At 46.6% G+C, this 25,066-nt stretch overlaps 1 protein-coding gene across 9 annotated transcripts in view; it reads left to right on the forward strand.

Moving 5' to 3' along the window:
- Positions 1-25,066, forward strand: part of LOC107130326 (uncharacterized) — a 61,631-nt gene that overhangs the window by 31,203 nt on the left and 5,362 nt on the right. For 3 of the 9 annotated variants that reach the window (XM_073996801.1, XM_045396017.3, XM_045396018.3), the window contains 2 exons: positions 19,635-19,726; positions 21,832-21,998. Coding sequence is in view for 5 of the 9 variants with exons in the window: in XM_045396017.3 (XP_045251952.3) it covers positions 19,635-19,726; positions 21,832-21,892 (153 nt within the window). In the remaining 4 variants the exon portion in view is untranslated. Of the gene's footprint in view, positions 1-19,634; positions 19,727-20,888; positions 21,047-21,549; positions 21,663-21,831; positions 21,999-25,066 lie in introns of those variants that run through there. The other 6 variants (XM_073996800.1, XM_045396021.3, XM_045396020.3 and 3 more) reach the window with 4 other exon arrangements.

Raw genomic sequence — 25,066 nt, forward strand, 5'->3', positions numbered from 1 at the left:
CTCTCAACAACAACAACAACACCGAAAAAAAAAAAAAAAAGACAGCAACAGCAGAGCATTAAATCAAGTGTGGGGTCGGGATCCTTCTAAGCTTGGTACCCCATTTGACTGCTCAATCCACACATGCACAAAGATGACCCTGATCTCCAGATAGTGCCAAATGTTCCCCAGGGGGCCAGATTGTCCCCCATTGGGAGTCACTGGTTTAATATATTTAGGTTTATATATACATATGCTCAGAGTCATAAAAAAAAAAAAGGAAAGAAAACTGCATGAATGCTTTACAAAGTGCATAATATCAAGTGCCAGAAGGTTTGGGTGGCAGCCAAATCTGGCCCACCATCTGTTTTTGTGAATAAAGCTTTATTGGAACACAGCCATGCTCATTTGTTTACATATTGGTTGAGGCTGCTTTCGTGTTGCAACGGCAGAGTTGAGAAATTGCAACTGAGACCGTATGGCCCGCAAAACCTAAATATTTACTATTTGGCCCTTTATGGAAAAAGTTTGCCAATCCTGTTCTAGAGGACTGAGTTTTCAACCTGTGGTGGTGGAGGTGGTGGAACAGGTGGAATTAGCTAGAAGTCCCTAGAGCATGGGCTTCTCTAGCCCCTATTATCCATACAAGCTAGAGCGGCTAGGGGGCCTGTTGGGAGGCAATAGGAAATGGCTCCAGATTATTTAAGCAAAGGGATATTTATAGGAGGGATAGAGGGGTGTTTACAGAATCAATGGTTGGCTGAATTAATGCATTAAGTAGTGTGTGGAGTGCACAAAGGGGAACACATTGCTCTCTTTTGTGTTCAGCTTCCTAGCTCAGTTGGTATCTAGAGGAGAAAACCATCAGGATGGAAGATATTTGAGTGTTACAAGAGTTGTAGGCTGGCAAAAGGTAGGGTCCAGGTTAGTTTTTATTTTATCTAGACAGGTTCATTTCCTTCCTAATATTCTTTTGAATTTCAGTTACTTTCTGTTTTTCATTTTTAAAAAGATACTACATTTTGGGGGGAAAGTGTTTGGTGGAAGCAATTGAAAGGAAGGCAGTTTGATGGAAACCCAAGTGGTTTTTGATGAGTAATAATAATTATTATTATAGGTTTCCTACCTAAGCCGTCTCAGTGGGTAGTGTTTGCAAATTAAACACACTATAAAATATTCAGCCGTTTGCCACAATCTCAACTGATTTGCATAATCCCCTTGCACGTGCTCTGGGGTGAGCAATTCCCTAATTAATTATTAAATTCCCATCTGTACTCCGTGAACGGGATAATGAAATTCCAGCAAGCCTTGGGAAAAGCCGAGCAATGCCTTCTGGAGAAGGCTCCTGGCTTTCCTAGGCTTGGGTCCTTCTTCCAGCCAGGGGTCCCTTCCTAAATATCTCCCCGAAGGACTAATTGTAGATTTGGCTGGTGACTGAAACAGCTCCGACCTTCCCGTAACCCGGGATTCCACGGTTCTGGTCTCAGCCCCATACCACACACAGCCAGGCCACCAAGGAATCACCAGTGGCATGTCCAATATGGCTTTATAAGGACATTTCCAAACTGATCCTAGGTTTGGTTTAAGGACAGCCTCTGAGGTTCGTTGCTATTCCCCTATTACCTCATTTTTGGGTGCATTTTTTTTTTCCATATGGCCAAAGACCAGTTTTATTCTCTAGTCATTTGAAAGGAATTTGAAAGCCACTTTTCTTTCTTTTTTCCAATTTTTTTGATAAACCCATGACACCCTCCCTGCAGCTCTGGGAACAACAGGCCCAGAACAGTTGTAGACAGCGTGGGTGGGTGCAGTGGGTGAAGAGGCAGGGTTGCTGTGGTGATATTGGTGATACTGGTGGCTGGGTAAGGGGATAGCTGAGGATTCAGGTGCAACACAGGGCTCTGAAAAGCTGGCTTATTCACCCGAGAAATGACCTTTCTGAGACAGTTCACCGTGGGCCACTCAGGTGGCTCTTGTCTGGGGGGCATTGTCTCTAGGTAGAGTCTTTGTATTTAAAAAATAGCTTTTGGCTGGTGTGGTGGCTCATCCCTATAATCCCAATACTTTGGGAGGTCAAGGTGGGAGGATTGCTTGAGGCCAGGAATTCAAGACTATCCTGGCCAACACAGCGAGATCCTCGTCTCTGTTTTTTTATTTTAAAAACAAAACAGCTTTTACTAGTCCATGCTGTCTTTAGATACACCACGGAGAAATGTTTGTAAAATTGCTGCTATTTGAGATTTCTTGGGGTCACGTGCTCCTCCAACTTTCCTGTGCAAACAAATCACCTAGCAATGCTGTTAACATTGCAGGTTCTGATTCTGTGGGTCTGGAGTGGGGCCTGAGATTCTGCATTTCTGAGAGACTCTCAGATGTTGCTGTTGCTGCAGACCACACTGAGTATCAAGAAGCTGGGCTACAAGGGCATACTTGTAAGGAGGGAATAAATCAGATTTACGTGCAAATGCGAAGATTCAACCTGATAAGTTCATGTGTACTTTTTAAGCTTTTTAGTGAAAGCCATGATTAGCTGGGATTAGAGCAAAGCCAGCCTTAAACTTATGTTCTTATTAGGATCATTTTTCGTTTTCTTTTTTTTTGAGACAAGGTCTTGCTCTGTTGTCCAGGCTGGAGTGCAGTGGTATGATCATGACTCACTGCAGCCTCGAACTCCTGGGCTCAAGTGATCCTCCAGTCTCAGCAGCCTGAGTAGCTGGGATGACAAGTGTGGGCCACTATGCCCAGCTAATTTATTTTTTTGTAGAAATGAGGGCTTGCTATGTTGCCCAGGCTGGTCTTGAACTCCTAGCCTCAAGTGATCCTCCTGCCTTGGCCTCCCAAATGCTGGGATTGCAGGCATGAGCCACCGCCTAGCTGGATCTTTTTTTTTTTTTTTTTTTTTTTTTTTTTTTTTTTTTTTTTTTTTCATTTCAACTAGGCCTATGTTAAAATTTAGAAGTGATCTAGAATTGCCCCTTGGGTCTGAGCTTATTGTTGACCTGATGTCATTGTGAGGTTTTTTTTTTTTTCTTTCACCAGCTGGATGTGACTTATAGGAAGTTTTCTCATCTCTTTGAAATTCTTCATCCATCTGTAAAATGAAGATCATAACAGCTGGTATCACTGGGTATGAACTCTGGAATTACACTGACTTGGGTTCAAATCCCAGCTTTGCTACTTGAGTTTTTTTTCCTTTTCTGAGCTTCAGTCTCATCTGTTAGTACAGAACCAAGCTAGGACCTATCCTAGAGGATTGTTTCAAGGATTTGATGAGGAGCAGTGCCTGGCACATGGCAGATACTCAGTCATGCCAGGAGCAGCAGAGCTCTAGCAGTCTGTGGAAAGCCTGCCTGTCAGTGGGTTTAAGACGGACACGCCTGAAGAGGGACAGGAGGAGGGAATGGGCTGAAGGTTTGGGCGGCAATCTGTTCTTCCATTTCCCACGGGTGAAGTGTTCATTCTTGGGCAATTACTGTGTGAGTTCAGGGGATACCTAAAGAAGAATCTCAAAGGCATCTTGTAAGAAAGTAGTCGAAAGTCTGGTAGGAGCAAAGTAAATGCCAAATCAGACAAACTAAAAAATCGTCTTCCCCGCCTGGAGGCTGACTGATGAGAATGGCCCCCTGGGTGACGAAAATCATGCAGTGGAATCACTGCCGGTTGTGAGGATAAAAGTGCAGAAGAGCAAGATGCTACATTGGAGCGGGCAGCCTCGCTGCTGAGGGCTGCCCTTTCTGTCTGAATCCTCTGAAGCCCCAGGCCTCCCAGAGAGGCAGCAGCCGGGAAGCTGAGCCAGGTTAATGTGCACTGGTTGATCTGATGTCCGAGGATGTTGCAAACTGGTGGCCTGTATGTGCTCAGCTTGCAGATGTGTTTTATTCACCACCCCCCAGATTGTTTCTTTAAACATATGGATTACCTGCCATCATTAAAAATATTGACAATTTCATATCAGAGCCCAGATTCTAACTACATACATAAAATGAGCAATTACGGACCCGTGTTGCTGGTGGCAGCAATCTGTTGGTTCTGAATAAAGGCTGGGCCTGGAGCTGGGCATACCTTCTCAGAGGGCTCATCCTCCCCACCTGGCCTGTTTCAGGCATCACAGTTCCTGCCTGGCCTCTGTAGGCATTTTAGTTTGTGACTGTTTTATTTCTTGTGCCTTCGGCCACGATTTATCATTCAATTCTTCTGTTTGGGGGTAGAGGAGCTGCATTTATCAAAATATTATTGCTTCCCCCCATCTTTACTTCCTTAAAGCCTCATTACCAGTAGCCACTGAACAATGAAAAGTGTATCAGACTCAAAATCAGAAGATCTGGGTGTTGTCTAGGTGCTGATACTTACCAACTTTGGAACCTTGGGCAAACAATCTTTCCGAGTCATAGCTTCTTTGTCAAATGGTGGCTCATAATCATAATGGCTGGGCAGTAAGGGAAAGGTGTCTGTGGACTCCCTAGGGTGTAGAGACAGAGGGAGCTACAGGAGGGGAGGGTGGGGATGTGATGCCTCTAGACTAGCAAGGAAGATGGAATTGAAGTAGGCAATTAAGGCTGGGCGCAGTGGCTCATGCCTGTAATCCCAGCACTTTGGGAGGCCGAGGTGGGCAGATCACGAGGTCAGGAGATGGAGACCATCCTGGCTAGCATGGTGAAACCCTGTCTCTACTAAAAAAAAAAAAAAAAAAAAAAAAAAAAAAAAAAAATTAGCCGGGCGTGGTGGCAGGCACCTGTAGTCCCAGCTACTCGGGAGGCTGAGGCAGGTGAATGGCATGAACCAGGGAGGCGGAGCTTGCAGTGAGCCGAGATTGTGCCAATGCACTCCAGCCTGGGCGACAGAGCGAGACTCCATCTCAAAAAAAGAAAAAAAAAAAAAAAAGAAGTAGGCAATTATACAGTCATAAGTGCTATCATGCAGAGATGCTGGGGTGGGGGTAGGGGCTTGGTTCAGCCTCAAGGTGGGAGATGGCTGGACAGGACTTTGTGGAGGAGTCAATGAGGTGAGTCTTGAAGGAAAACTTGGCTTTGTCAAGAGGACATGATAATAATGTAAGGCTTCTAGTCATTAAAATGCACAGGCTTCTAAGAGAGTCTGTTAGGAAGTCATTCATAGAGAGTTCCCCTGGCTCTAGGGGAGAGAGGGCTCTTGGCAGCCTTCTAGAGACCCCCCCAGTGCCCTGGCGGAAGCTGAGCAGCTGAAGCTGGCTCGGGAAGTTCACAGTGCCAGACTGATGTTTCCCCACCAAGCCCGACCTGTGGGTGGGGAGAAAGGAATATGAACATTTGGGTCCCTGCTGAGGAACATCCGGTGGTCGGTTAGTGTGACCGTCAAGACAGAGTTAAAAATAGGGTTTTGGCCCCTTCCATCTGGAACCATCACTGTGCATTGAAGACTGGAGAAAATAATGTAATCTGATTGTTCCATTGGGTCATTTCTGGGAATATAAAGACATTTTTCCAAAACTGGAAGTCTGTGTGTGTTGAGAGAGTATTTCAGGGCTCCGTTCTGTATCCTCCCTTGGCCTCCCCGTGGTCTTCCCCTTCCCGGCCTCCTGTTCCACAGCGGATGCCTGTTCCCCTTGAAACTCGACTTCATTAGAGGTGACCCAGTTTTTTCCGCACTGAACTCTGCTAGAGTTGAAGATGCTTTTGGCTGCTTGAGAAAACCCCAGCCTGCTGCCCCTCACTGCACTGCATTTGGCAAATGTCTTCTGCAGAAAGAATGCTGAGAATTTCCCTTTCCATCATGTCAGATCATCTGGCTTGGTCCTGGCCCTTCCCCACAAGCCCAGTGGACACAGCTGGAGCAGGGCGGGGCCCAGGCACATTGCTGAGCTGGGAGCTGAAGCCTTCCCTTCTGCTTGAAGGCCACAGCGGAGCAGGGCTGACCCAGGCCAGCATTTCCCAGGTGGCATGGGGGAAGGCTCTGAGCCTGATGCACAAGTGGAAAGAGACGAGCAAAGGCCTGCTCCTCTCATGTAAGCTTTAATCCTGGAATTAAACCCATGAACTTCCCCAAAGCACCTCACTATTTGATGATGAGATCTTCAAGAAAAAGTCACTTCTGCAGGGGTGGACCCAGGTTTTGGGTGACCTGAAGTTCCTAGGATTTTTTTGAATCCTCCTTGAGAAGATAAAATTAAGTACAGCATTTTAGAAGGGGCCTTTGGAAAGGAGGTCCCCTGAGGCCCAAGCTAAGTTAGTGTCATGGTGAATCTGCCATTCCCATCTCCAATGTAACAGGCAGAATATCAGACATAAGAGCTGGGAAGACATTTTGGAATGGGCTTTGGTGGTTCATTTAGGAACCTGCTTTTGTCGGGCCATCTGATGGCCAGGGCGTCACTGGGGAGTGGGGCAGTGGGCCTGGGGCCTGCGGGGCCTGGTGTGTGTAGGGGCACACATGGGAGCTAGAACTACTGGGGGAAGCCCATGGGGCCAGTTTAAAGTCAGCAGGCAAGATCAGGTCAGCTAAAATGACAAGTGGAGGATAGCAGGATGCCAGTCAGGGAGGCCACTGAGATCCAAGAGACAGATAGGATCTGATGTAGGAGGAAACAGGTCAGAAATGAGCTGGGAGGTGGCTAATGGTATGTGGTAGCCTCGGGTAACATTTATGAGCGAGCAGCTCAATGTATGGCTCTCTCAGGTTGGCTTCCAGGTAGAATGGGTAGATTTTTATTTGCTAGATTTTGCACGATAGTTTGGGAGTTGAGCATTTTCTCACAGCCTCATAGATCTGAGTTTCAACACAGGCCCAATTGCCTCTGTTTGCTGGGTGGCTAGATCATACCAACCTCTAGGAGAAAGAGAAGTAACTGCCTTTGGAAATGGACAGGTTCCAACCCTAAGTCTGTCATGTCCCAGCTTTGAGCCTTGTATTTCTGTATCCATAAGACTCATATCAGGCCGGGTGTGATGGCTCATGCCTGTAATCCCAGAACTTTGGGAAGCCGCGGTGGGCAGATCATCTGAGGTCAGGATTCAAGGCCAGTCTAGCCAACCATGGCCAACATGGTGAAACCTTGTCTCTACTAAAGATACAAAAATTAGCTGGGCATGGTGGCAGGCACCTGTAATCTTAGCTACTCGGGAGGCTGAAGCAGGAGAATTGCCTGAACCTGGAAGGTGGAGGTTGCAGTGAGCCGAGATCATGCCACTGCACTCCAGCCTGGGCGACAGAGGAAGACTCTGTCTCAAAAAATAAATAAATAAATAAATAAAAAAGACTCATATCATACATGTTTTTGAAAAGATGTGATCTTCAACATAATTGACAGAGGTAAAGTCTTATTGCTAAATTTTTAAATACAACTCTCGGGCAGGGCGCAGTGGCTCGTGCCTGTAATTCCAGCATTTTGGGAGGCTGAGGCAGAAGAATCACCTGAGATCAGAAGTTCAAGACCAGCCTGGCCAATATGGCGAAACTCCATCTCTACAAAAGTACAAAAATTAGCCGGGCATGATGGCGGGTGACTGTAATCTCAGATACTTGGGAGGCTGAGGTATGGAGAATCGCTTGAACCCGGGAGGCGGAGGTTGCACTCCAGCCAACATTGCACTCCAGATCATTAATATTAAGAGAAAAGGGCTCAGCGTTGGGCACATAATTGGTGTCCAACAAATATTTTGTCCTGACTAGGCTTTAGGAGCACATTCAATGAGCTGCAGTGGGAGAAATTTCCTAGAGTAGAGCCTGGCTAGTGCAAGCGCCAGGATGGATTTGCCTCCCCTCCTGCCTTCAGGTTTTGGTCCAGCCTCGTACCCGGAGCCTTGTAGATTGCAGGGCCAGGCTGACTTTCCGGATGCAACAGCAGCAGCACAGCCTGCTCTAACTGGTTGGCTCTCCCACAACCCAAGAATCTGGGAGGCTCCGTGAGTCCTGGAAACGTCAGAGAGGCAGCAGCAGGCCTCCGAGGCTGGGGAGACTGGGCATTAGCCCATGACTTACCCTCGTGTCCCTGCCTCCAACAGGACGGCAAGACACTCTACTGCATGTCACTGCCAAGCCCTGCATGTCATCGCTGCCTGGCAGGTCAGGGAGAGACGGACATTCCCGGCTGCTCCATTCATCCATTTTCTTGCTGTATTACTCATTAATACCCACCCACCCTGATCTCCCCTTAGGCCGTGGACTTTCTACCTTTTTAGGCTAATTAGCAAACCTATTATACAATAACTACATGACTGGGTTTCCATGGCGATTTGCATGTTCTGTCTCATGGTGCTTTCCAAAGAGCCTATCTTAATCCTCATCGGCCCCACCACGGCTGTCTCCGCCATGTCTCATTACAGCGAAAGCTTCCTTAAGAAAACATTGTATTTCATAAAGCTCATTTCACTGGGGCAAAAAAAGCAATCTCAAATCTCAATGAAAAAAAAACCAAATTTGCATTTTGAAAACAAAGGCTTTTTGAGTTCAAATTCATTAAATTGCCTCTAATGCAGCATGTAATTGAGAGTAACTTGTTTCTAATCATGAGTTTCGTTACCATCAGGAGATATTAAATACTTTTAGCATACATGCTGTTAAGCAGATTAAAGGCACTTGGGATTCACGTCCGTGTGGCCACTTCGTGGATGTGTGCAGGCAAACCTTGAAGACTATGTTCAGAGACCTGTACAAAATACGTGAGCGATTTCATTCTCTTCAGCTGGGGAGTCTGCAGATGGTCAAGCACTGAGAAATATCAAGTTGGTGGGAACAAATCGTTTTGAGCCAGGCCCAGTGGGAGACGTGTAGTGTGGACAATCTCTTGATGAATATAGACTTGCACCGTCCTGGGCATTATTTACCCAGCTGCGCCTATTACTATTTCAATAATTTAACACAATTTGTTACGGGGTAACAACTGATTGCAATCAATAAGCAAGAAGCCTGGAATCCAGTCTAAACTGTATGAGGGCCCCAGCAGGTCTTTCAGGAGCAGAACATCCCTTTCTTCCTTAACCCTTTCTGCCCCTGGAAGACATCTCAAGAGTGGTCTGAAGAAACCCCTGTTGAAAAAAGCCTTAGTGTGATAGCATCCGGCCCCGGAATGCATTTGGCAGAGTCTCTTCCGGTTGCCACTTAAACTGTGGTCCACAGATTGGCCACGCCAGCATTGGCATCAGCTTCAGTGTCGGCATCAGCACCAGTATCATCGCGACCTTGCTTGAAATGTAAATTCTCATGCCCCACCCTGGACATGTGGAGGAGGGGCCCAGTGAGCTTTGTTCTTCCAAGCCCTCCGAGTGATTCTGATGCATACACATGTTTGAGAGCCACTGGACGAGGATAGGACCAAATGTTAAGATAACAGACTGGGTGCGGTGGCTCAAGCCTGTAATCCCAGCACTTTGGGAGGCTGAGGCAGGTGGATCACCTGAGGTCAGGAGTTCAAGACCAGCCTGACCAACTTGACAAAACCCTGCCTCTATTAAAAAATACAAAAAATTAGCCGGGCGTGGTGGTGGGCGCCTGTAATCCAAGTGACTTGGGAGGCTGAGGCACGAGAATCACTTGAACTCAGGAGGCAGAGGTTGCAGTGAACTGAGAAGGCTCCACTGCACTCCAGCCTGGGCAACAGAGACTCTGTCTCAAAATAAAATAAAATAAAATAATAAAAATTAATAATAACAGAAAGCACAAGCAGGGCTCAGCTTTAATATCCATCAAGCCTGCTTTATTGTGGGCCACAAGAGTTAGCAGTAGCCAGTCATTTGTCTTCTTGATCCCATACCCAGTGCCCCTGACCCATGGCTTCCAGCATCTTCTCCCTCATGGCATGCTCCATCCTGCTGGCTCTGCTCCACGGCTCCTCCAAACATAGCTCCCACTTTCACACCCGGTGGGGAGAGTTCTGTTTTTGCACATATTGCAACTGCCAGAATTGACAGAAGTGACATTTATTATAAAACATATATTTTATTTTATCGCATTTCTCAAACAACCAACTATGACATTTCTTCCAACCCCCAAACAAATCTAGGAATGAAATGAGTTTGGCAAGTGGTTTTCAAGGCAACATTTTATGATTAGTCTCTGTTCTCTTGTGACAGAGGAGTGGTTCTTACTTCAATAATTGAATCAACAGTCAGCGTTTCATCTATCATCATTTAGAATTAGGCAATATCTATAAGCACCCTCAACACACACAAAAAGAGCAAGTATTTCAGTGCACTTATATATATGTTAATTTTTGTATAAAATATACATTATTTACATAAAAATATATTATTTTAAATATATATAAAATCAGCTTTAGAGAGATATAATTCACATACCATACACTTTGCCCATTGAAAGTGTACAACTCAGTGATTTTTTTGTATATCCCCAGAGTTGTGTGACTTTCACTACAATCAATTTTAAACCCTCTTCCAGCCAGGCATGGTAGGTCACACCTGTCATCCCAGAACTTTGGGAGGTCAAGGAGGGAAGATCACTTGAGGCCAGGAGTTCGAGACCATCCTGGGCAACATGGCAAGATCCCGTCTCTATAAAAAGTAAAAAAATTAGCTGGGCATGGTGGCACATGCCTATAGTTCCGGCTACTCAGGAGGCTAAGGTGGGACAATTGCTTGAACCTGGAGGTCAAGACTGCAGTGAGCCAAGACTGCGCCACTGCACTCCAGCCTGGGTAACAGAGCAAGACCCTGTCTCAAAAATAAAATAAAATAAAATAAAATAAAATAAAATAAAATAGGCTGGGTGTGGTGGCTTACATCTGTAATCCCAGCAATTCGGGAGGCTGAGGCGGGCGGATCACCTGAGATCAGGAGTTTGAGACCAGCCTGACCAACATGGAGAAACCCTGTCTCTACTGAAAATACAAAATTAGCTGGGTGTGATGGCGCATGCCTGTAATCCCATCTACTCAGGAGGCTGAGGCAGGAGAATCGCTTGAACCGGGAGGCAGAGGTTGCGGTGGGCTGAGATCGCGCTATTGCACTCCAGCCTGGGCAACAACAGTGAAACTCCGTCTCAAAAATAAGCAAATAAATAAATAAATAAAAACAAAAATAAGATAAAATAAAACATTTTCACAACCCCTTTAGCCTTTATCCCCCAATTTCTCTTTCTGCATAGCCCTAGGCAAGCATGAGTTCACTTTCTGTTTCTATGGATTTGCATGTCTAGACATTTTATATATTTCATACAAATGGAATTATGCAATATGTAACCCTTCATGACTGGCTTATATCACCTAGCATAATGTCCAAGGTTAATCTCCGTTGTAGCATTTGTCAGCACTTCATTTTTCCTAATGGCCAAATTTTAGCACACGTGTACATCCCTGCTTCCTCTTCACCACTATGATACTTCTCAAGTTGGATTTTAGTTCCCAACTATGGTGTATGTGTGTGTGTGTGTGTGTGTATGTGAGTATTTTAATACTAATGGTTATTTACAATTACTTTCAGCATCAGCATCCTCTCCTTTTCTTCTCTCCCTCTCTTCCTACCCCTTCTTCTCCCCTGGCGCCCACTCCCACCCTTCATGGTGGGAGCTAGACTCTTGGGTTGAGTGACTGGTAAGCAGTTTGAATCTTATGGCCAGGCTGTGAGCTACAAACTCGGGCCCTAGCAGATAGTTTTCTTAGACTCGGTGTCCTTGTAATCTCCATGGTGACCTTGCCTACAACACAGATTGTAGTACATGTGACAGTGATGAGTGGCTCTCAATTGCCACCATCACAGATGCTTTTCTTTCCTCCTAGAAAGAGAAGAGGTTGCCCAACACCAGAACCACTGAGGCCTACAGCTTTCCTAGGCAGGGATTGAGAAGTAGATAGCACACTGAGAAGGTGCACTTCCTGAGACATCCACCATGTGATGCTTACTTATGGCCGGGTAAGCCATAAGTAAGGCGCAGTGGCTTACTTTTATAATGCCAGCAAGCGGGGAGGATTGCTTGAGCCCAGGAATTTGAGATTAGCCTGGACAATATAGTGAGATCCTGTTTCTAAAAAAATTTAAAAGTTAGCCAAGCGTGATGGTATGCACGTGTAGTCCCGGCTACTTGGGACTCCCACTGAGGTGGGAGGATTGCTTGAGCCTGGGAGGTCAAGCCTGCAGTAAGCCATGATCACACCACTGCACTCCAGCGTGGGTGACAGAGTGAGACCCTGTCTCAAAAAAAAGAAAAAAGAAAAAAAGAATGTCCGGATGTGGGGACCTTCTCGATAGTCCTGAGCATCCCTCACACCTAGCACTGCACGAGCATACAGGTGTGAGCAGAGGAATGACTTGGGCTCACAGGTGATGTGCTAAGGGTCATGGTCACACCATCGAGTCCGACGCCCATTTCACAGACGAAGACCTGGAGCCTTTCATAGGTTCCATGACTTGTCTGAGGCCTCAAAGGAGTGTCACCAGGACTGGAGTTGGGGGGCGGGGGGTAGGTTCTACTGATGGATGGTTTGCTCACCTCCTAATGCACAGAAAATCTGGACTTTATTGCAGAGGGCGATTTCTTCCCTTCAAAACTCTTGTTTACTTTTACCCTGAAACAAGCCTGTCTCATGGAAACTCTCTGGGGCTATCCCATTGTTCGTATTCCCTCCTGGGGTATAAGATAGCCCCATATTTCCACTCTGAAGGCTCCGAGGTTCTTTCTGGTTCCAGCTCAGACTCCCCCTTCTCACCCCTCTGAGTTTCAGACTTGCATGTTCAACAACTTCAACGATGTTGCCATACAATGTCTCGAACTTAAAACGTCCAGCACAAAACTTAAACAGGCTCCATGATTTGTCTGAGGCCTCAAAGGAGGAAACTCTAATCGTCTCCTCCCCCAAAACACTTCCTCCCTATACTCAGCCCTTTTCATCTTCTAAATGTTCGCTATTCCACTAGGTCCTCAAGTGAAAAACCAAGGGGGCATCTTGCATGCTTTTCTTCCTCACATCCCTCACGTTGTATGCACTGGTGACTCCAGGCACCTGACGTCCATCTCTCAGTGCTCTCCCTTGGTGCTGGGTCTACACACTGCAGTAGCCCTTGATTAATCTGCTGCATCTCCTGTCACTCTCCAACAATCCATTCTTAACTGCCAGATGGCCCATTCAAAATGCAAACCAGAGAACTCAATTTCTTTTTTTTTCTTTTTTCTTTTTTTTAGATGGCGTCTTTCTCTGTCGCCCAGGCTGGAGTGTAGTGGCGTGATCTTGGCTCACTGCAACCTCCACCTCCTGGGTTCAAGCGATTCTCCTGCCTTCAAGAGATTCTCGTGCCTCAGCCTCCTGGGTAGCTGGGATCACAGGCACGTGCCATTACACCTGGCTAATTTTTGTATTTTTAGTAGAGACGGGGTTTTACCATGTTGGTCAGGCTGGTCTCGAACTCCTGACGTTGTGATCCACCCACCTCGGCCTCCCAAAATGCTGGGATTACAGGCGTGAACCACCACTCCTGGCCAACAACTCAATTTCTAGCCAAAAGCCCTCGATGACTTCTGCTTGCCCCTTGCATGAAAACCAGGCTCCTCTTGGCTTCAACGCACTTCACAGACTTTCTTGCGCTGTGTATAGATGAGCACTCTTTGGGCAGGGACTATCCGTCTTGTCTGCCACTGAACCTGCAGTGCCTGGCACACAGTAGGAGTTGGCACAAAGCAGCAAGGACTGGTTGATGGAGTGGATGGTTCTATTCCTGCCTTGGTCTCCCTGCAGCTTTGTCTGACCACCTGACTCTGGACCTGCTGCTGGCCATGGGATTCCAGGGCTGTGAGTTGAGACTGATGGCTGTGCAGTGATGTTTGTGATGAATGCACTCATTTGAAAATATAAATACCATAACACAAGATATGTGTGTTATGATACCTTAGGATAAAATATCACATGGTAGTTTGGAATTTATTGTGAAGGAGCTGGGGCCTCTGGGGCTGGAGGGCCACCTCCTGCTGGTTTTACCAGAGGTCAAGCTGAGGATCTTGAACTCAGTGTCCTGTAGATTACTTCCAGGTGAGATGACCCTCAGGGAATGAGAAAGGCCTTCACAGTAAGGAGCCACTAACATTTCTGCATCTGAGAAGAACAGCAAGCATTAAACCATAAAATGCTCCTGGCTAATGAAATAGAAGGAAAAAGGCCACTCTTCTCAAAAGCAGTATGCTGTCTTTGAAGGTTAAATGGCCTGTGATAGCAGCAGTCCTTACACTCATAAATACCAAGCCGGACTCCTAGGCAACGAGTGAAAATGCATAGGGGGGCAGAGAGAGTTTTCTGGGGGCACTCTCAGTTGTCGTGGGTAGGGAGGGAGCTTGCATCATCTTTTCTTCCCCCTTAAAGGGCAAATTCCCTGCTGCAAACTTTTGAGGCATCTTCCTTTAGCCCAGGAATCTGAACCGCCGTATGGGTTCTTGTTCCCAGGGGTCTATGCACCAAGACCAGCTGCATTCTGAGGTCAATTTGGGGGTCATCCCAGGAATAAGGGAAACATTATTGATGAGACAGAAATTCTCCTGATCTTTAGTCTGCAGAGATTTTCTGAATGCTGATTAGATGCTGGGGATTCAGCTGGGGAGAAAACATGGCGTGCACGTTTTTAAGTGCCTGAACCAGAGCTGAGAAACTGTCAGGCATATGCAGAGTGCAATATTAGAGGAATGGTCAAGTTACAGGCGACATAGAAGATACAATGATGCAATGGTCAACACTGAGGGAAGGGAAAGGTGTCAGGGAGGGTGGCCCTTCTGGGGAGCAGACAGCCTGAAGGAGCGCCAGGAAGCAGCAGGAATGTCTTGGTAACTGCAGGCAGATCTATCTGGCAGCAGCACAGGATTCTGAAGCAGCTCAGGGTTGGATTTGAGTCTTAGAGAAGGTCATGCTGGGTATAGTGGCAAAGTGGATTGGAGGGAAATGGGATATCAGCTAGTAGGCTGTCATTTCAGCCCTGCCAAAGCTGCTGCACTGATGAAGATGAAAGGCAGGCAAGGAGAAGCCAAGCATGTAGTGTCAACAGGCCTTGGGGGCAGTCAGCTCTAGGAAGAGATGGGAATAATTTTCATGAATGAGGCATGAGCACATGGGTGATCCAATAGACTGAGAGGGCCGGGCTAGGTGGCTCACGCCTGTAATCCCAGCATTTTGGGAGGCCGAGGTGGGCGGATCACCTGAGGTCCAGAGTTCAAGACCAGCCTGGCCAACATGGTGAAACCCTGTCTCTACTAAAAATACAAAAAGTTAGCTGAGTGTGCCGGCGGGCACCTGTAATCTCAGCTACTCGGGAGGCTGAGGCAGGAGAATCTCTTGAACCTGGGAGGCGGAGTTTGCAGTGAGCTGAGATTGCGCCATTGTACTCCAGCCTGGGCAACAAGAGTGAAACTCCATCTCAAAAAATAAAAATAAAAAAATAAAAAAAATAGACCGAGAGAGGAGATATAGTTGGATAATCAGATTTTCTGGGAAGATACTGAGTTCAGTTTTGGACACATTTAGATTGAGGTGTCTGCAGGCTACCTGGTAATATCCTAAAGGAAGGGAGCTCCTAGCTCCAGGTTTGGGCTCAAAGACATTGTCACATCAGACATATATCCAGACCTGGGAAATAGCATTAGGGTAGAAATGAATTCCAACGTGAATGAGATTGCCTGTGGAGATTACAGGTAAGTGGATACCAGGCCTAATCTAGTCAACAGAGTTTGCATGTAAAATTTCTCCCATCCAGTGCCCTGATGACATTGAGAGCTAAATCCTTTGAAACCAGGTGAGAAACTCTGTTTCACTTTGAGAGTCAACCCTTGGATTTGTGTGAAAATCTTGCTTTGAGCATCTTGCAAGCAGGGACACAGTTTTTTTGGTAGAGGGAAGGAAGTTTAAACTCTGTCTTTGATATTAGAGTGGGTATTTGTGAGGTGAATGGATACCTAAGTTAGGAGATCATGGTGACTACCTATTGGGCCATTGGGACCCAGATTATTTGAAGGAAACAAATATATTCGGAGGGAAAAGTGTATTTTATGTGAAAATCTGCTCCATGTGCCAAATAGTCAAACTCTTTCCTTCCCATGGCTGGAACTCTACTTGTTCTGTCTGGAGCAGAAAAGGAGTCAAGTTGTCAAACACACAGAAAGAGGCATTGATGAACTGTTGACATCCTAAACCAAGGAGCCAGCAGCATGTCAACAATCAATTGCTTTTCTGATCAGTTTAAATGCTCCCATCAGCTCAGACTCTGATGATTTTACTCTGTAGTGATAGGTGTAGCTTACAGGCGGGCCCGTGCATTAGGCACTGAAAAGAAGCATATTGAAAGGAGACTGGTATTTGCTATTTAATGGATTGTTTCATTTTTCTTTAAGTCATCAAAGGCAAATTATACTGAAGTAAGAGCTAGAAGAGGTGGCATTGTTGATTGCAAGAGAAACCTGGACAGAGGAAGGCCTCGGCTACCTTTGACAATAGCCCACGGAGGATTAAAGGGCAGAGGAGATGCTGGATGTTGCAACAGGCCTAGGTCCAGGTGGCTTCGCGTTGCATTGTAGTTCTGGGTGATTCTTCCATTCACAATAGGGCCCTAGTGTCTTGAAAAGAGTGGACCGCAGGAAATATATGGGGCCTGTAGGACTTAGCTAAGTTATTGGGGGTGCAGTGTAGGACACTGGTTTTAGAGGGGATCTGGGACAGCAGGAAGGATGCTGGGGACACCAAGCTGCCTGGGCAAGAATGGGCAGTTGTCCAACATATATTCTAAGGGGCAAAGCAGGGTCAGGGACAGTTCAGCTGCTAGAGGATTGTATTCGACCCCACCTCAAACTGGTTCAAGCAAAGTAATGTTGTCTCATATTACTGAGAGGCCGTGGGTGGGCCAGCATCAGGCATGATTGGATATGGACGATCAAATGCACCAGAACATATCTCTATCTCTTTCCTCTCTCCTCTGTGTGGCCCTGTGTTTGGACAGGCTTTCCCCACACGACGGTCCGGTAGCTACCAGCAGTGGTGGCTTGTTTTATGTAGTTTAGTAACATTAGTTGAAAGAAAGGTCTGGCAAAGATACCAGGATTGAATCTCATTTGCGTGGGTTGGACCATTTGTCCATCGGTGACCCAATCACAGTGTCCACAGGGATGAATGCTGTGGTAGATCTGGCCCCGGTTGGATGTCTACCTGTTGAGATGGGGAGAGATGGAGTCAGCCCCATCCAGATGACAAGGAATGGGATCGAGAGGGGGTATTCTCTCAAGAAATGTCAGGTTTTGAGTGAGTCAAAGCAGTAAAAGTAAAATAGGAAGAATCTTGCAATCAGGTGGGGAAGGACTTGGCAGCAGGTGGCTTCGAACTGCCTTGTATTTCTGGGAGATCTCTCTGTTCACAATAGAATCCTTGTGTTATGAAGAGAGAGAGGTCTGCTAGAAGCATGTGGGGCCTCAGGGACTCAGTTCAGTTACTGGCGTTCAGTGTAGGACACTGGTTTTATAGGGGGTCTGGAACAGCAGGAAGGGTACCTGCACATTTGCAGAGGATGAGCGGTGGGGGGCATGTCAAGGTGCAAGCCCAGTGCTAGAGATGAGGGCAGTGGATTGTAGACCATGTGCCATAGAGCCATGCAGCCTGGCGGAGATGTCTCAGGGTTGGGTGGCCTTGGAGCCGGAGGATTTGTGCGACTCAACTCAGCTTCAACCACAGCCACATCTTGTATCTGTTTTGCACAATAGGTTTCCATTTGACAAAGGACTTAGATGTCCGAAAAGCCTCAAAAAAATCTACTGGACAAGGGTGGTGGAACTCCGCATCTGTTAAGCTAGACCTGGGCCTGCCCAAGTAGGCAGCATGATTTACCTCCAAAGGTGAATGATGGCACCTAAGACTGTTGTCATGACGAGCTCAGGCCAGCATAGGTGACCTTCTGAGAAAGAGGAGAGTCAGGAGACAGGCAGGGCCAGCAGGGATGTCAGGAACACTCCTAGAGGCAGGGAGGACTGATGAGTGGGCTGCATACATGAATTGGCATCCCCTGTGCTACCAGGGATAAATCTTGGCAAGCAGACTCCTATAGGTGACCTCTGCCAGTTGCAGGGAATCTGAAAAAACTGTGATTTCATGCCAAAAAGATGGGGGAGGTTGGGAATTGCCTCCCCACCATCCCGCATTGCACAGAGGATGCTTGTCCAAATGCTGGTTTACTATTATCATTGTCATCTTGCTATATTTTCTTTATTTGTACTTATTCTAAAAATATTGGAGGTGTCTATGAGAAAAGATCCATCCACTTGATTGTCTATGCATCCACCCCATTACCTTTCCACTTAACATGTATCCACCACTAGGCACTGTGCTAGGTCTTGGGCCTGTAAAGATGATACAGTCCTGGCCCCAAAGTCCAGGCCCTTCACAACTCAGAGGGGGAGATTGATGTGTTAGCAAACAGTTGCCATGTAGTGAGATGAAGATAACAATAGAGAAGTAAAGGTCGTCCTGTGAGTTCCGCAGGAGCACTTCCCTTACAACTTGAGCATTTGGAAAGAATTGGGGCTCAAAGGAATGGGCGAAGGGAAGGGCCTCCTAGGCTTTAGGGAACAGCAGTACAAAGTTACTGAGACACGAGGTACACCCTAATAAGATAGGGTGATTTCCTTGTGTCTGAGACCTAAAGAGCTGTGAAGGGAAGAGACTGAGGCCAGTGAGTGAATTGTTTGCAAGTTTGACCTGTATTTCTTAGTGGGGAGCTGCTGAAGGTTTTGAAGCCAAGAAGTGGAATTAGAATCTGCCCTGGCCTTAGTTTTATGCCTACGTTGATGTAAGTTCTGGCATTCTTGAGCTTGCCCTTGATCAATAATTGTGTGTTTGTGGAAATCATCCGCATATCTAATCAGGATGATAATGTCCACATTATGAACATGACATGTCATTGAGATTTGGGGCTGATGCAAAAATAGTTACTTTAAGTGTAGGAGGTATTTATATGTCATTTGGAGTAAAGATCTCTTTTGTGTTTCACACATTGAATTGTTAATCAACTGAAGCATAAATGTGTATTTATTTGTTGTGAGACAAATTGTTGCAACAACTAATGATTGTGGATGCTACTCATCTTATGTACAAAACTAGAATGTTCAGGCCGGGCACGGTGGCTCACGCCTGTAACCCCAGCACTTTGAGAGGCTGAGGCGGGTGGATCACAAGGTCAGGAGATCAAGACCATCCTGGCTAACATGGTGAAACCCTGTCTCTACTAAAACTACAAAAAATTAGCCAGGCGTGGTGGCAGGCACCTGTAGTCCCAGCTACTTGGGAGGCTGAGGCAGGAGAATGGTGTGAATCTGGGAGGTGGAGCTTTCAGTGAGCCGAGATCACACCACTGCACTCCAGCCTGGGCAACAGAGCAAGACTCCGTCTCAAAAAAAAATAAAATAAATAAAAATAATAAAAAAAGAATGTTCAGATAGTTAAATAAGCAGGAAAACAGATCAACAGTCAATTCAAATATTAAGACAGTCTAGGGTAACTTTACAAAGAACGTATTATTTTTGCAACACAAATGTTTGTAAAAGTTTAAATAATAAAAGGCAAAACGGTAGAAAATAATTTATATCATAATTCTAATCTTCCTGGAAGTGTTTTGTATATTGCCATGTTATTAGTCAACAATTGCTACAATAATGATGTAAAGTGAACAATACCAGCGTCTTAGTGGTTTACCACAACCCTCACTTCCTGTTTTTGTTCACAGGTCTGCAAGACAGCTTTGGTTCAGCTGATTTTAGCCAGGCTCACCCTGACTTTGCCGGGCGCTGTGAACCCCAGCCTTCAGGTCGAGTTCAGGTATGCTCTATATGTCTCCATCGTTCTGGGACCAGTGGGTATGTGGGACAAGTTCTTTTCATGGCAAGTGGCAGACGCCTCTAGGCCAAGCCAAATCACTCAAATACATTTAAATTTCTGATCATGTTATGTCTGCTAACAGGCCATTGGCTGATGAAGCTTACATGGTCCAGCTCAATCAATCGGGCTGAGGGAGAGGGCAATCTAGAGGGGGTCCTGCCGAGTCATAAGGCAAAGGGAGAGGATGGGAAGAAGGCACTGTAATGCAACCTACCACAGCCACAGAGGAGGAGATGTATCTTTTCTGCAGACAGTTACTATTAAAGACAAAAAGGGACTAAATCACTCCGTGTCGATTTCACCATTAGCAGCACCCCATCCTGGTGAAATTAGACAAAAATGAAACTGCCTTCCTACTAGCTTTAGTGTGTGTATATTAATAATTCTTTCCCCATAATGTATAATGTCAGACTTTTACAATTTAGTTATTATTTATTTATTTATTTATTTTTTTGAGACGGAGTCTCGCTCTGTCGCCCAGGTTGGAGTGCAGTGGCACCATCTCGGCTCACTGCAAACTCCACCTCCCGGGTTCACGCCATTCTCCTGCCTCAGCCTCCCGAGTAGCTGGGACTACAGGCTCCTGCCACCACGCCTGGCTGATTTTTTTGTATTTTTAGTAGAGACGGAGTTTCACCGTGTTAGCCAGGATGGTCTCGATCTCCTGACCTCGTGATCCATCTGCCTCAGCCTCCCAAAGTGCTGGGAATATAGGCGTGAGCTACCACGCCTGGCCTATTAAATTTTTAATAACAAAAAAGTAACTATAATTAATTTTTAGTGGCTTTGAGATTTATTTTTGGATCCCAAAATTTCCTTCTCCATGGCAATATTTGGTTTGGATCTTTTTTGCAGTTATATATATATATATATATTTTTTTTTTTTTTTAAACTATTGGCTATTCAGCATGTGGCTCAATGAATTTTGGTACACCTCTTGTATCTATCTCTCTACATTAGGCATATTTGGATCATATCCATATATTATATCCATTTGTCCTGCAATTTGTCTTTTCATGTAATGAGTTCTTTCTGTATGGTATATATAGACCTACTTCATTATAGTTAATGTCTGTCTACACATTGTTCCATTGATTTACAGATTCCTCCACAGTAGAATTTACTAACACATCCCTCACGGATGCACATCTTGGTTCCCGATCCTGCCTATCCCAGCACTGCAGTTACGGCCAGTCTCACTGTCACTCACCAGAGTCGGGTGCCTGCCTCTATATATCCTGCAATGGAGCCAATAGCCTCCTGAGGCCTGCATGGGATGTCCCTTCTGCCCCCATCCTCCTCACGCCACTTGTTCTTTCAGGAACATTTCATGCTACTGACCACTTCCTCCTTTGACTTTTTCGTGCTCCCTCTCTCCAGTTGTTCTGCTCAACGCCCTGTGGCACGCCTTGCCTTCTTTTAAAGGTGTGCTCAGGGATTCTCCTCATTTTTCATTGCTCATGCCTGTCTGGGCTTTCCCTGGAAGATCCCCTGCCACCCATCCCCTGCTGCCTCCAGGATTGTCTCCTAGCCCGGGCCTCTGGCATAGAAGCCATCTGCCTCCCGAATGCGTTGCCTGGAGGAAATGCAGGCGCCTCACTCCGCTCTCACTCTGGATGCCATCCCATCCTCCTCTGTGCTTGCTGCCTTGGTCGTTGGTGCCATCATAGTCGTCCCCCCTCCCACATTCAAGTGATGCATTTAGGTGCGTTCATTCCACCTCTGAGCCTCTCACACTCACCCCCCTCCTCTAATCTCTACAGTGTTCTACTCAACGTTTGCTAGTGGTGGCCCCTTCCACCTTGTGTGCGTAGTATGTCCAAGCCATCCCTTGGCAGCCAGGACCATCGGCACACTAGCAAGTTCATGGACTCAGGTGTGTGTCTCTGGGCGTGCCTCTGATCCTTCTATCCTGCCCACACCTCTGAAACTCTCTGCATTTGAACCTCCTGTATTGGATTCTGTTTCCTGCTGGGGTGTCGATGGGTGGGATTTGTTCATTCATGATTTTTCAGCCCCATTTGTCTTCTGTCTGTTTGTCCCAGGCACCTGGGGGAATCACTCCTACCTAATGGAGAGGGAAGGGAGTCCATGATTATGGAATGATGTGACAAACAAAACATGAAAGGAGAGAGGGATTGCTTCTCCCTCTGATCCCAAGGAAGGCTGCCTGGAGGGGGAAGCACTGGTGCTGTACGGGGAGCAGAGTTTGGTGAGTGAAGAAGGGGTGGAATAGGATAAAAACCACAGCAAAGAGCTCTCAAAGCAAATCTGCCTCTCCCCAGGCCATAGTCCATGATGTCATCACCACATGGTCACTGGGCTAGAAGCCTTGGCACCATCATTGACTCTTAGTTTTCCCTCCCCACCATGCCTGGCCTGTCACTGAGGCCAGTGGTGTCTCCTTCTAACGTGCTCCTTGCCTCCCTGTTCCCTCTTCTCTATCTCTTCTGCCACATCCACAGAGTAGCCAGGGTGTCCTATTTGGCTAGAAAAAATGCAAATAGATGGCCAGGCGTGGTGGCTCATGCCTATAATCCCAGCACTTTGGGAGGCTGAGGCAGGCAGATCACTGGTCAGAAGATCGAGACCATCCTGGCTAACATGGTGAAACCCCGCCTCTACTAAAAATACAAAAACAAAATTAGCCGGATGTGGTGGTGGTCACCTGTAGTCCCAGCTACTCCGGAGGCTGAGGCAGGAGAATGGCGTGAACCCAGGAGGTGGAGTTTGCAGTGAGCCGAGATTGCGCCACTGCACTCCAGCCTAGAAGACAGAGCGAGACTCTGTTTCAAAAAAAAGCAAATATATGAGCCTGTTTTGGGACATCTACTAGATACTTTGCACTATGCTAGACAACTGAAATAGATTATCTTTAACTTTCATAACGTTTCTGGGAGGTAAGGCAATGTTATCCCCACTTGGAGATGAAGAAACCAGATGTTGTTCCCTCTACGTTGGAGGCTCCTTAGGATTTTGAATAGGGAAGGATGAGGAGCCGTGGTCATGTACGCTTCGTCTCATCTCTGGGACTGGTCTTGGGCAAGTTCCTAGGGTTGATGGATTGCAGCGTGCCCTGAAGCTCAGCTGCTTAGAGACAGAGATTGTGTGCTGAATTTAATGAGCAAGCTCTCTCCAGCCAGCTGGAGACAAAACCTTTCAGGAGATCTGGAAGGTCCATGAAGGGAGGTTTTATTTCCCTGGGCAACTCTAGGTGCGTTTTTACTCAGTGGGCCCCAGAAGAGAGACTCGAGCAAAATTTTTGTTTGTCCCAACTGCTTGGGAAATGGAGAATATTTTTAGCAGATTTGAAAGCTTTGGAGACAAATCACATTACTCAGCGCCCTGCTCAGAGCAAGCACTCAAAAAACCTTTGTGGAACGTGGCTGAATATTCCTCATTGATACAAAGATCCTACAGTGAATGTGTGCATTAGAGGAGTGGATGAGGAAGATGTCAGCTGGCCTGACCGTAAAAAGGCATCTTTACAGCTCCGTGAAAAGGAACACGGACAATAGCTAGAATGTCATCCGTGAGCACAATAAATATTTCCTTGAAGTTCTTTGCCCATCAGGAAACCACCTCACACACACTTTTAAAACCAGTGGACTTTATGTAAAATGCCAGGTATTGATTGGAACTGATCGGTTTTACAATTAACCAAAGTGCACAATGATCATGTCCACCTTGATTGATGTATGGGGCTTCAGTGAATTACAGAAAGGAGAGAGAGATTGAGGTTTTAAGCACTGCCCAAATGCAGTCACTTTGGCTTCACAGTACTGTCCATTGCATGCATTTTAAAAAGGGAACACCTCTAGGATGCTGTGGTTCCTTTATTCAGTTATTCAGCCAGCATTGGCTGAGCACTTGCTTGTGCCGGGCACAGTGCTGCAGACTCAAAGTTTAGAAGACAGAAGTCCCACCCCCAAGGTGCACACAGCCTAGTGGCGGGTGGGCAATGGTGATGGAGTGTCTGGCTTGCTGTGAAAGAGGCATATCCAGGTCATCATGAGAGGACACAGCGAGCAGCAAGATGTGACTTGGGTGGACAGGGAGGAGTTCGGGAAAACTGGAGGATTCTAGAAGGATGATTCAAAGAACAGGGAGGGAGAGGAGCCTCTGGGCCCAAGCAAAGACACAGGCTTATTGGAGGACTGGAGTTGCAGGTGGCTGGAGGAATGATGGGGAGGCTGGGGCAGCAGCTGGGGTGGGCGGGGTTTCTCATGCCTGTCAAGGAGTCGGCACATCATCCTAACTGCTGCCTGAAGGGGTAATCTCTCTAACTCAGAGAATCTGGTGACTCAATTTCTTCTGATACTATATCTAATACTTTTATCACTTTAGTGAAGTCTGTGCTGCCGAAAATGCATAGAATGAATAGCAGGTTCTGGCAACATCAGGCTAACCAAACTCATCACTTTCACGGCAAATGTGAAGCCTAACTTCCTGGCTTCCTGAAATGATCTCACCACTTTATTGTAAGGAATAGAGGCAGAGAAAGTTGCATTCTCTCTCCCTGTGTGTGACCCTTGCAATCAAGTGTCACCTGGGCAAACGTGGCCTCTGGTGAAGGACTTACTTGGAGAAGTTTGAAAGCTGGAAGCCTGGGGAGATGGTGCTTGGGAGTGAGGTCATACTCATTGCCACCATGTCCCTTGTCTTTTTGTTGGAAGATGGCCAGGCTTTGCCGAGAGCTGATTGTTGAGGCGTTGAGTGTTGGCCTAGAGCACTTGTTTCCTGAGTGCTAATGAAGGAAGGATACTTGGGCATCCAACTCTGCCCAGGGGCTACTCCAAGAGGCACTATGTCCTTAACTGACTTCAGAGGGCAGCGTTCCCAGTACCACTGGGCTTGGGACTGGCTCCAGCCATGGGCACACTAGCTGGCTCCGCTGCCTCTCCCTAGGAAGAAGGGGAAGTTTGCTCTCCCAAGCCTGGGTTCCACTGCCTTCTACCCATCCTCCACCTGCCCCTACCACCTCGAGTAAGATTTTTAGGACAGCATATCCACAGTGAGCCATGCTGCATACACAGCCTCATGTATTTGAGTGTGAGACAATCTTAGATTCACACTATTTATGGATGATACCAGCTACTGGCCACCCCTTCTTGGCTGGACTCAGCATTAAATAGTATGCTCTAGGCTAGCCCTGGCAAGCAAGGAATTCTAGAACATTGGAGCTGTATGGGCCACTAAGGCTCCTTCCCAGAATGTGGTAATGCAGCCAGTGTGGCACATGGGCAGACAGCTGATGCTGTCTCATCCTGCGATGATGGA

Source organism: Macaca fascicularis, chromosome 7 (genome assembly GCF_037993035.2).
Source record: "Macaca fascicularis isolate 582-1 chromosome 7, T2T-MFA8v1.1".
Taxonomy (NCBI): Eukaryota; Metazoa; Chordata; class Mammalia; order Primates; family Cercopithecidae; genus Macaca; species Macaca fascicularis.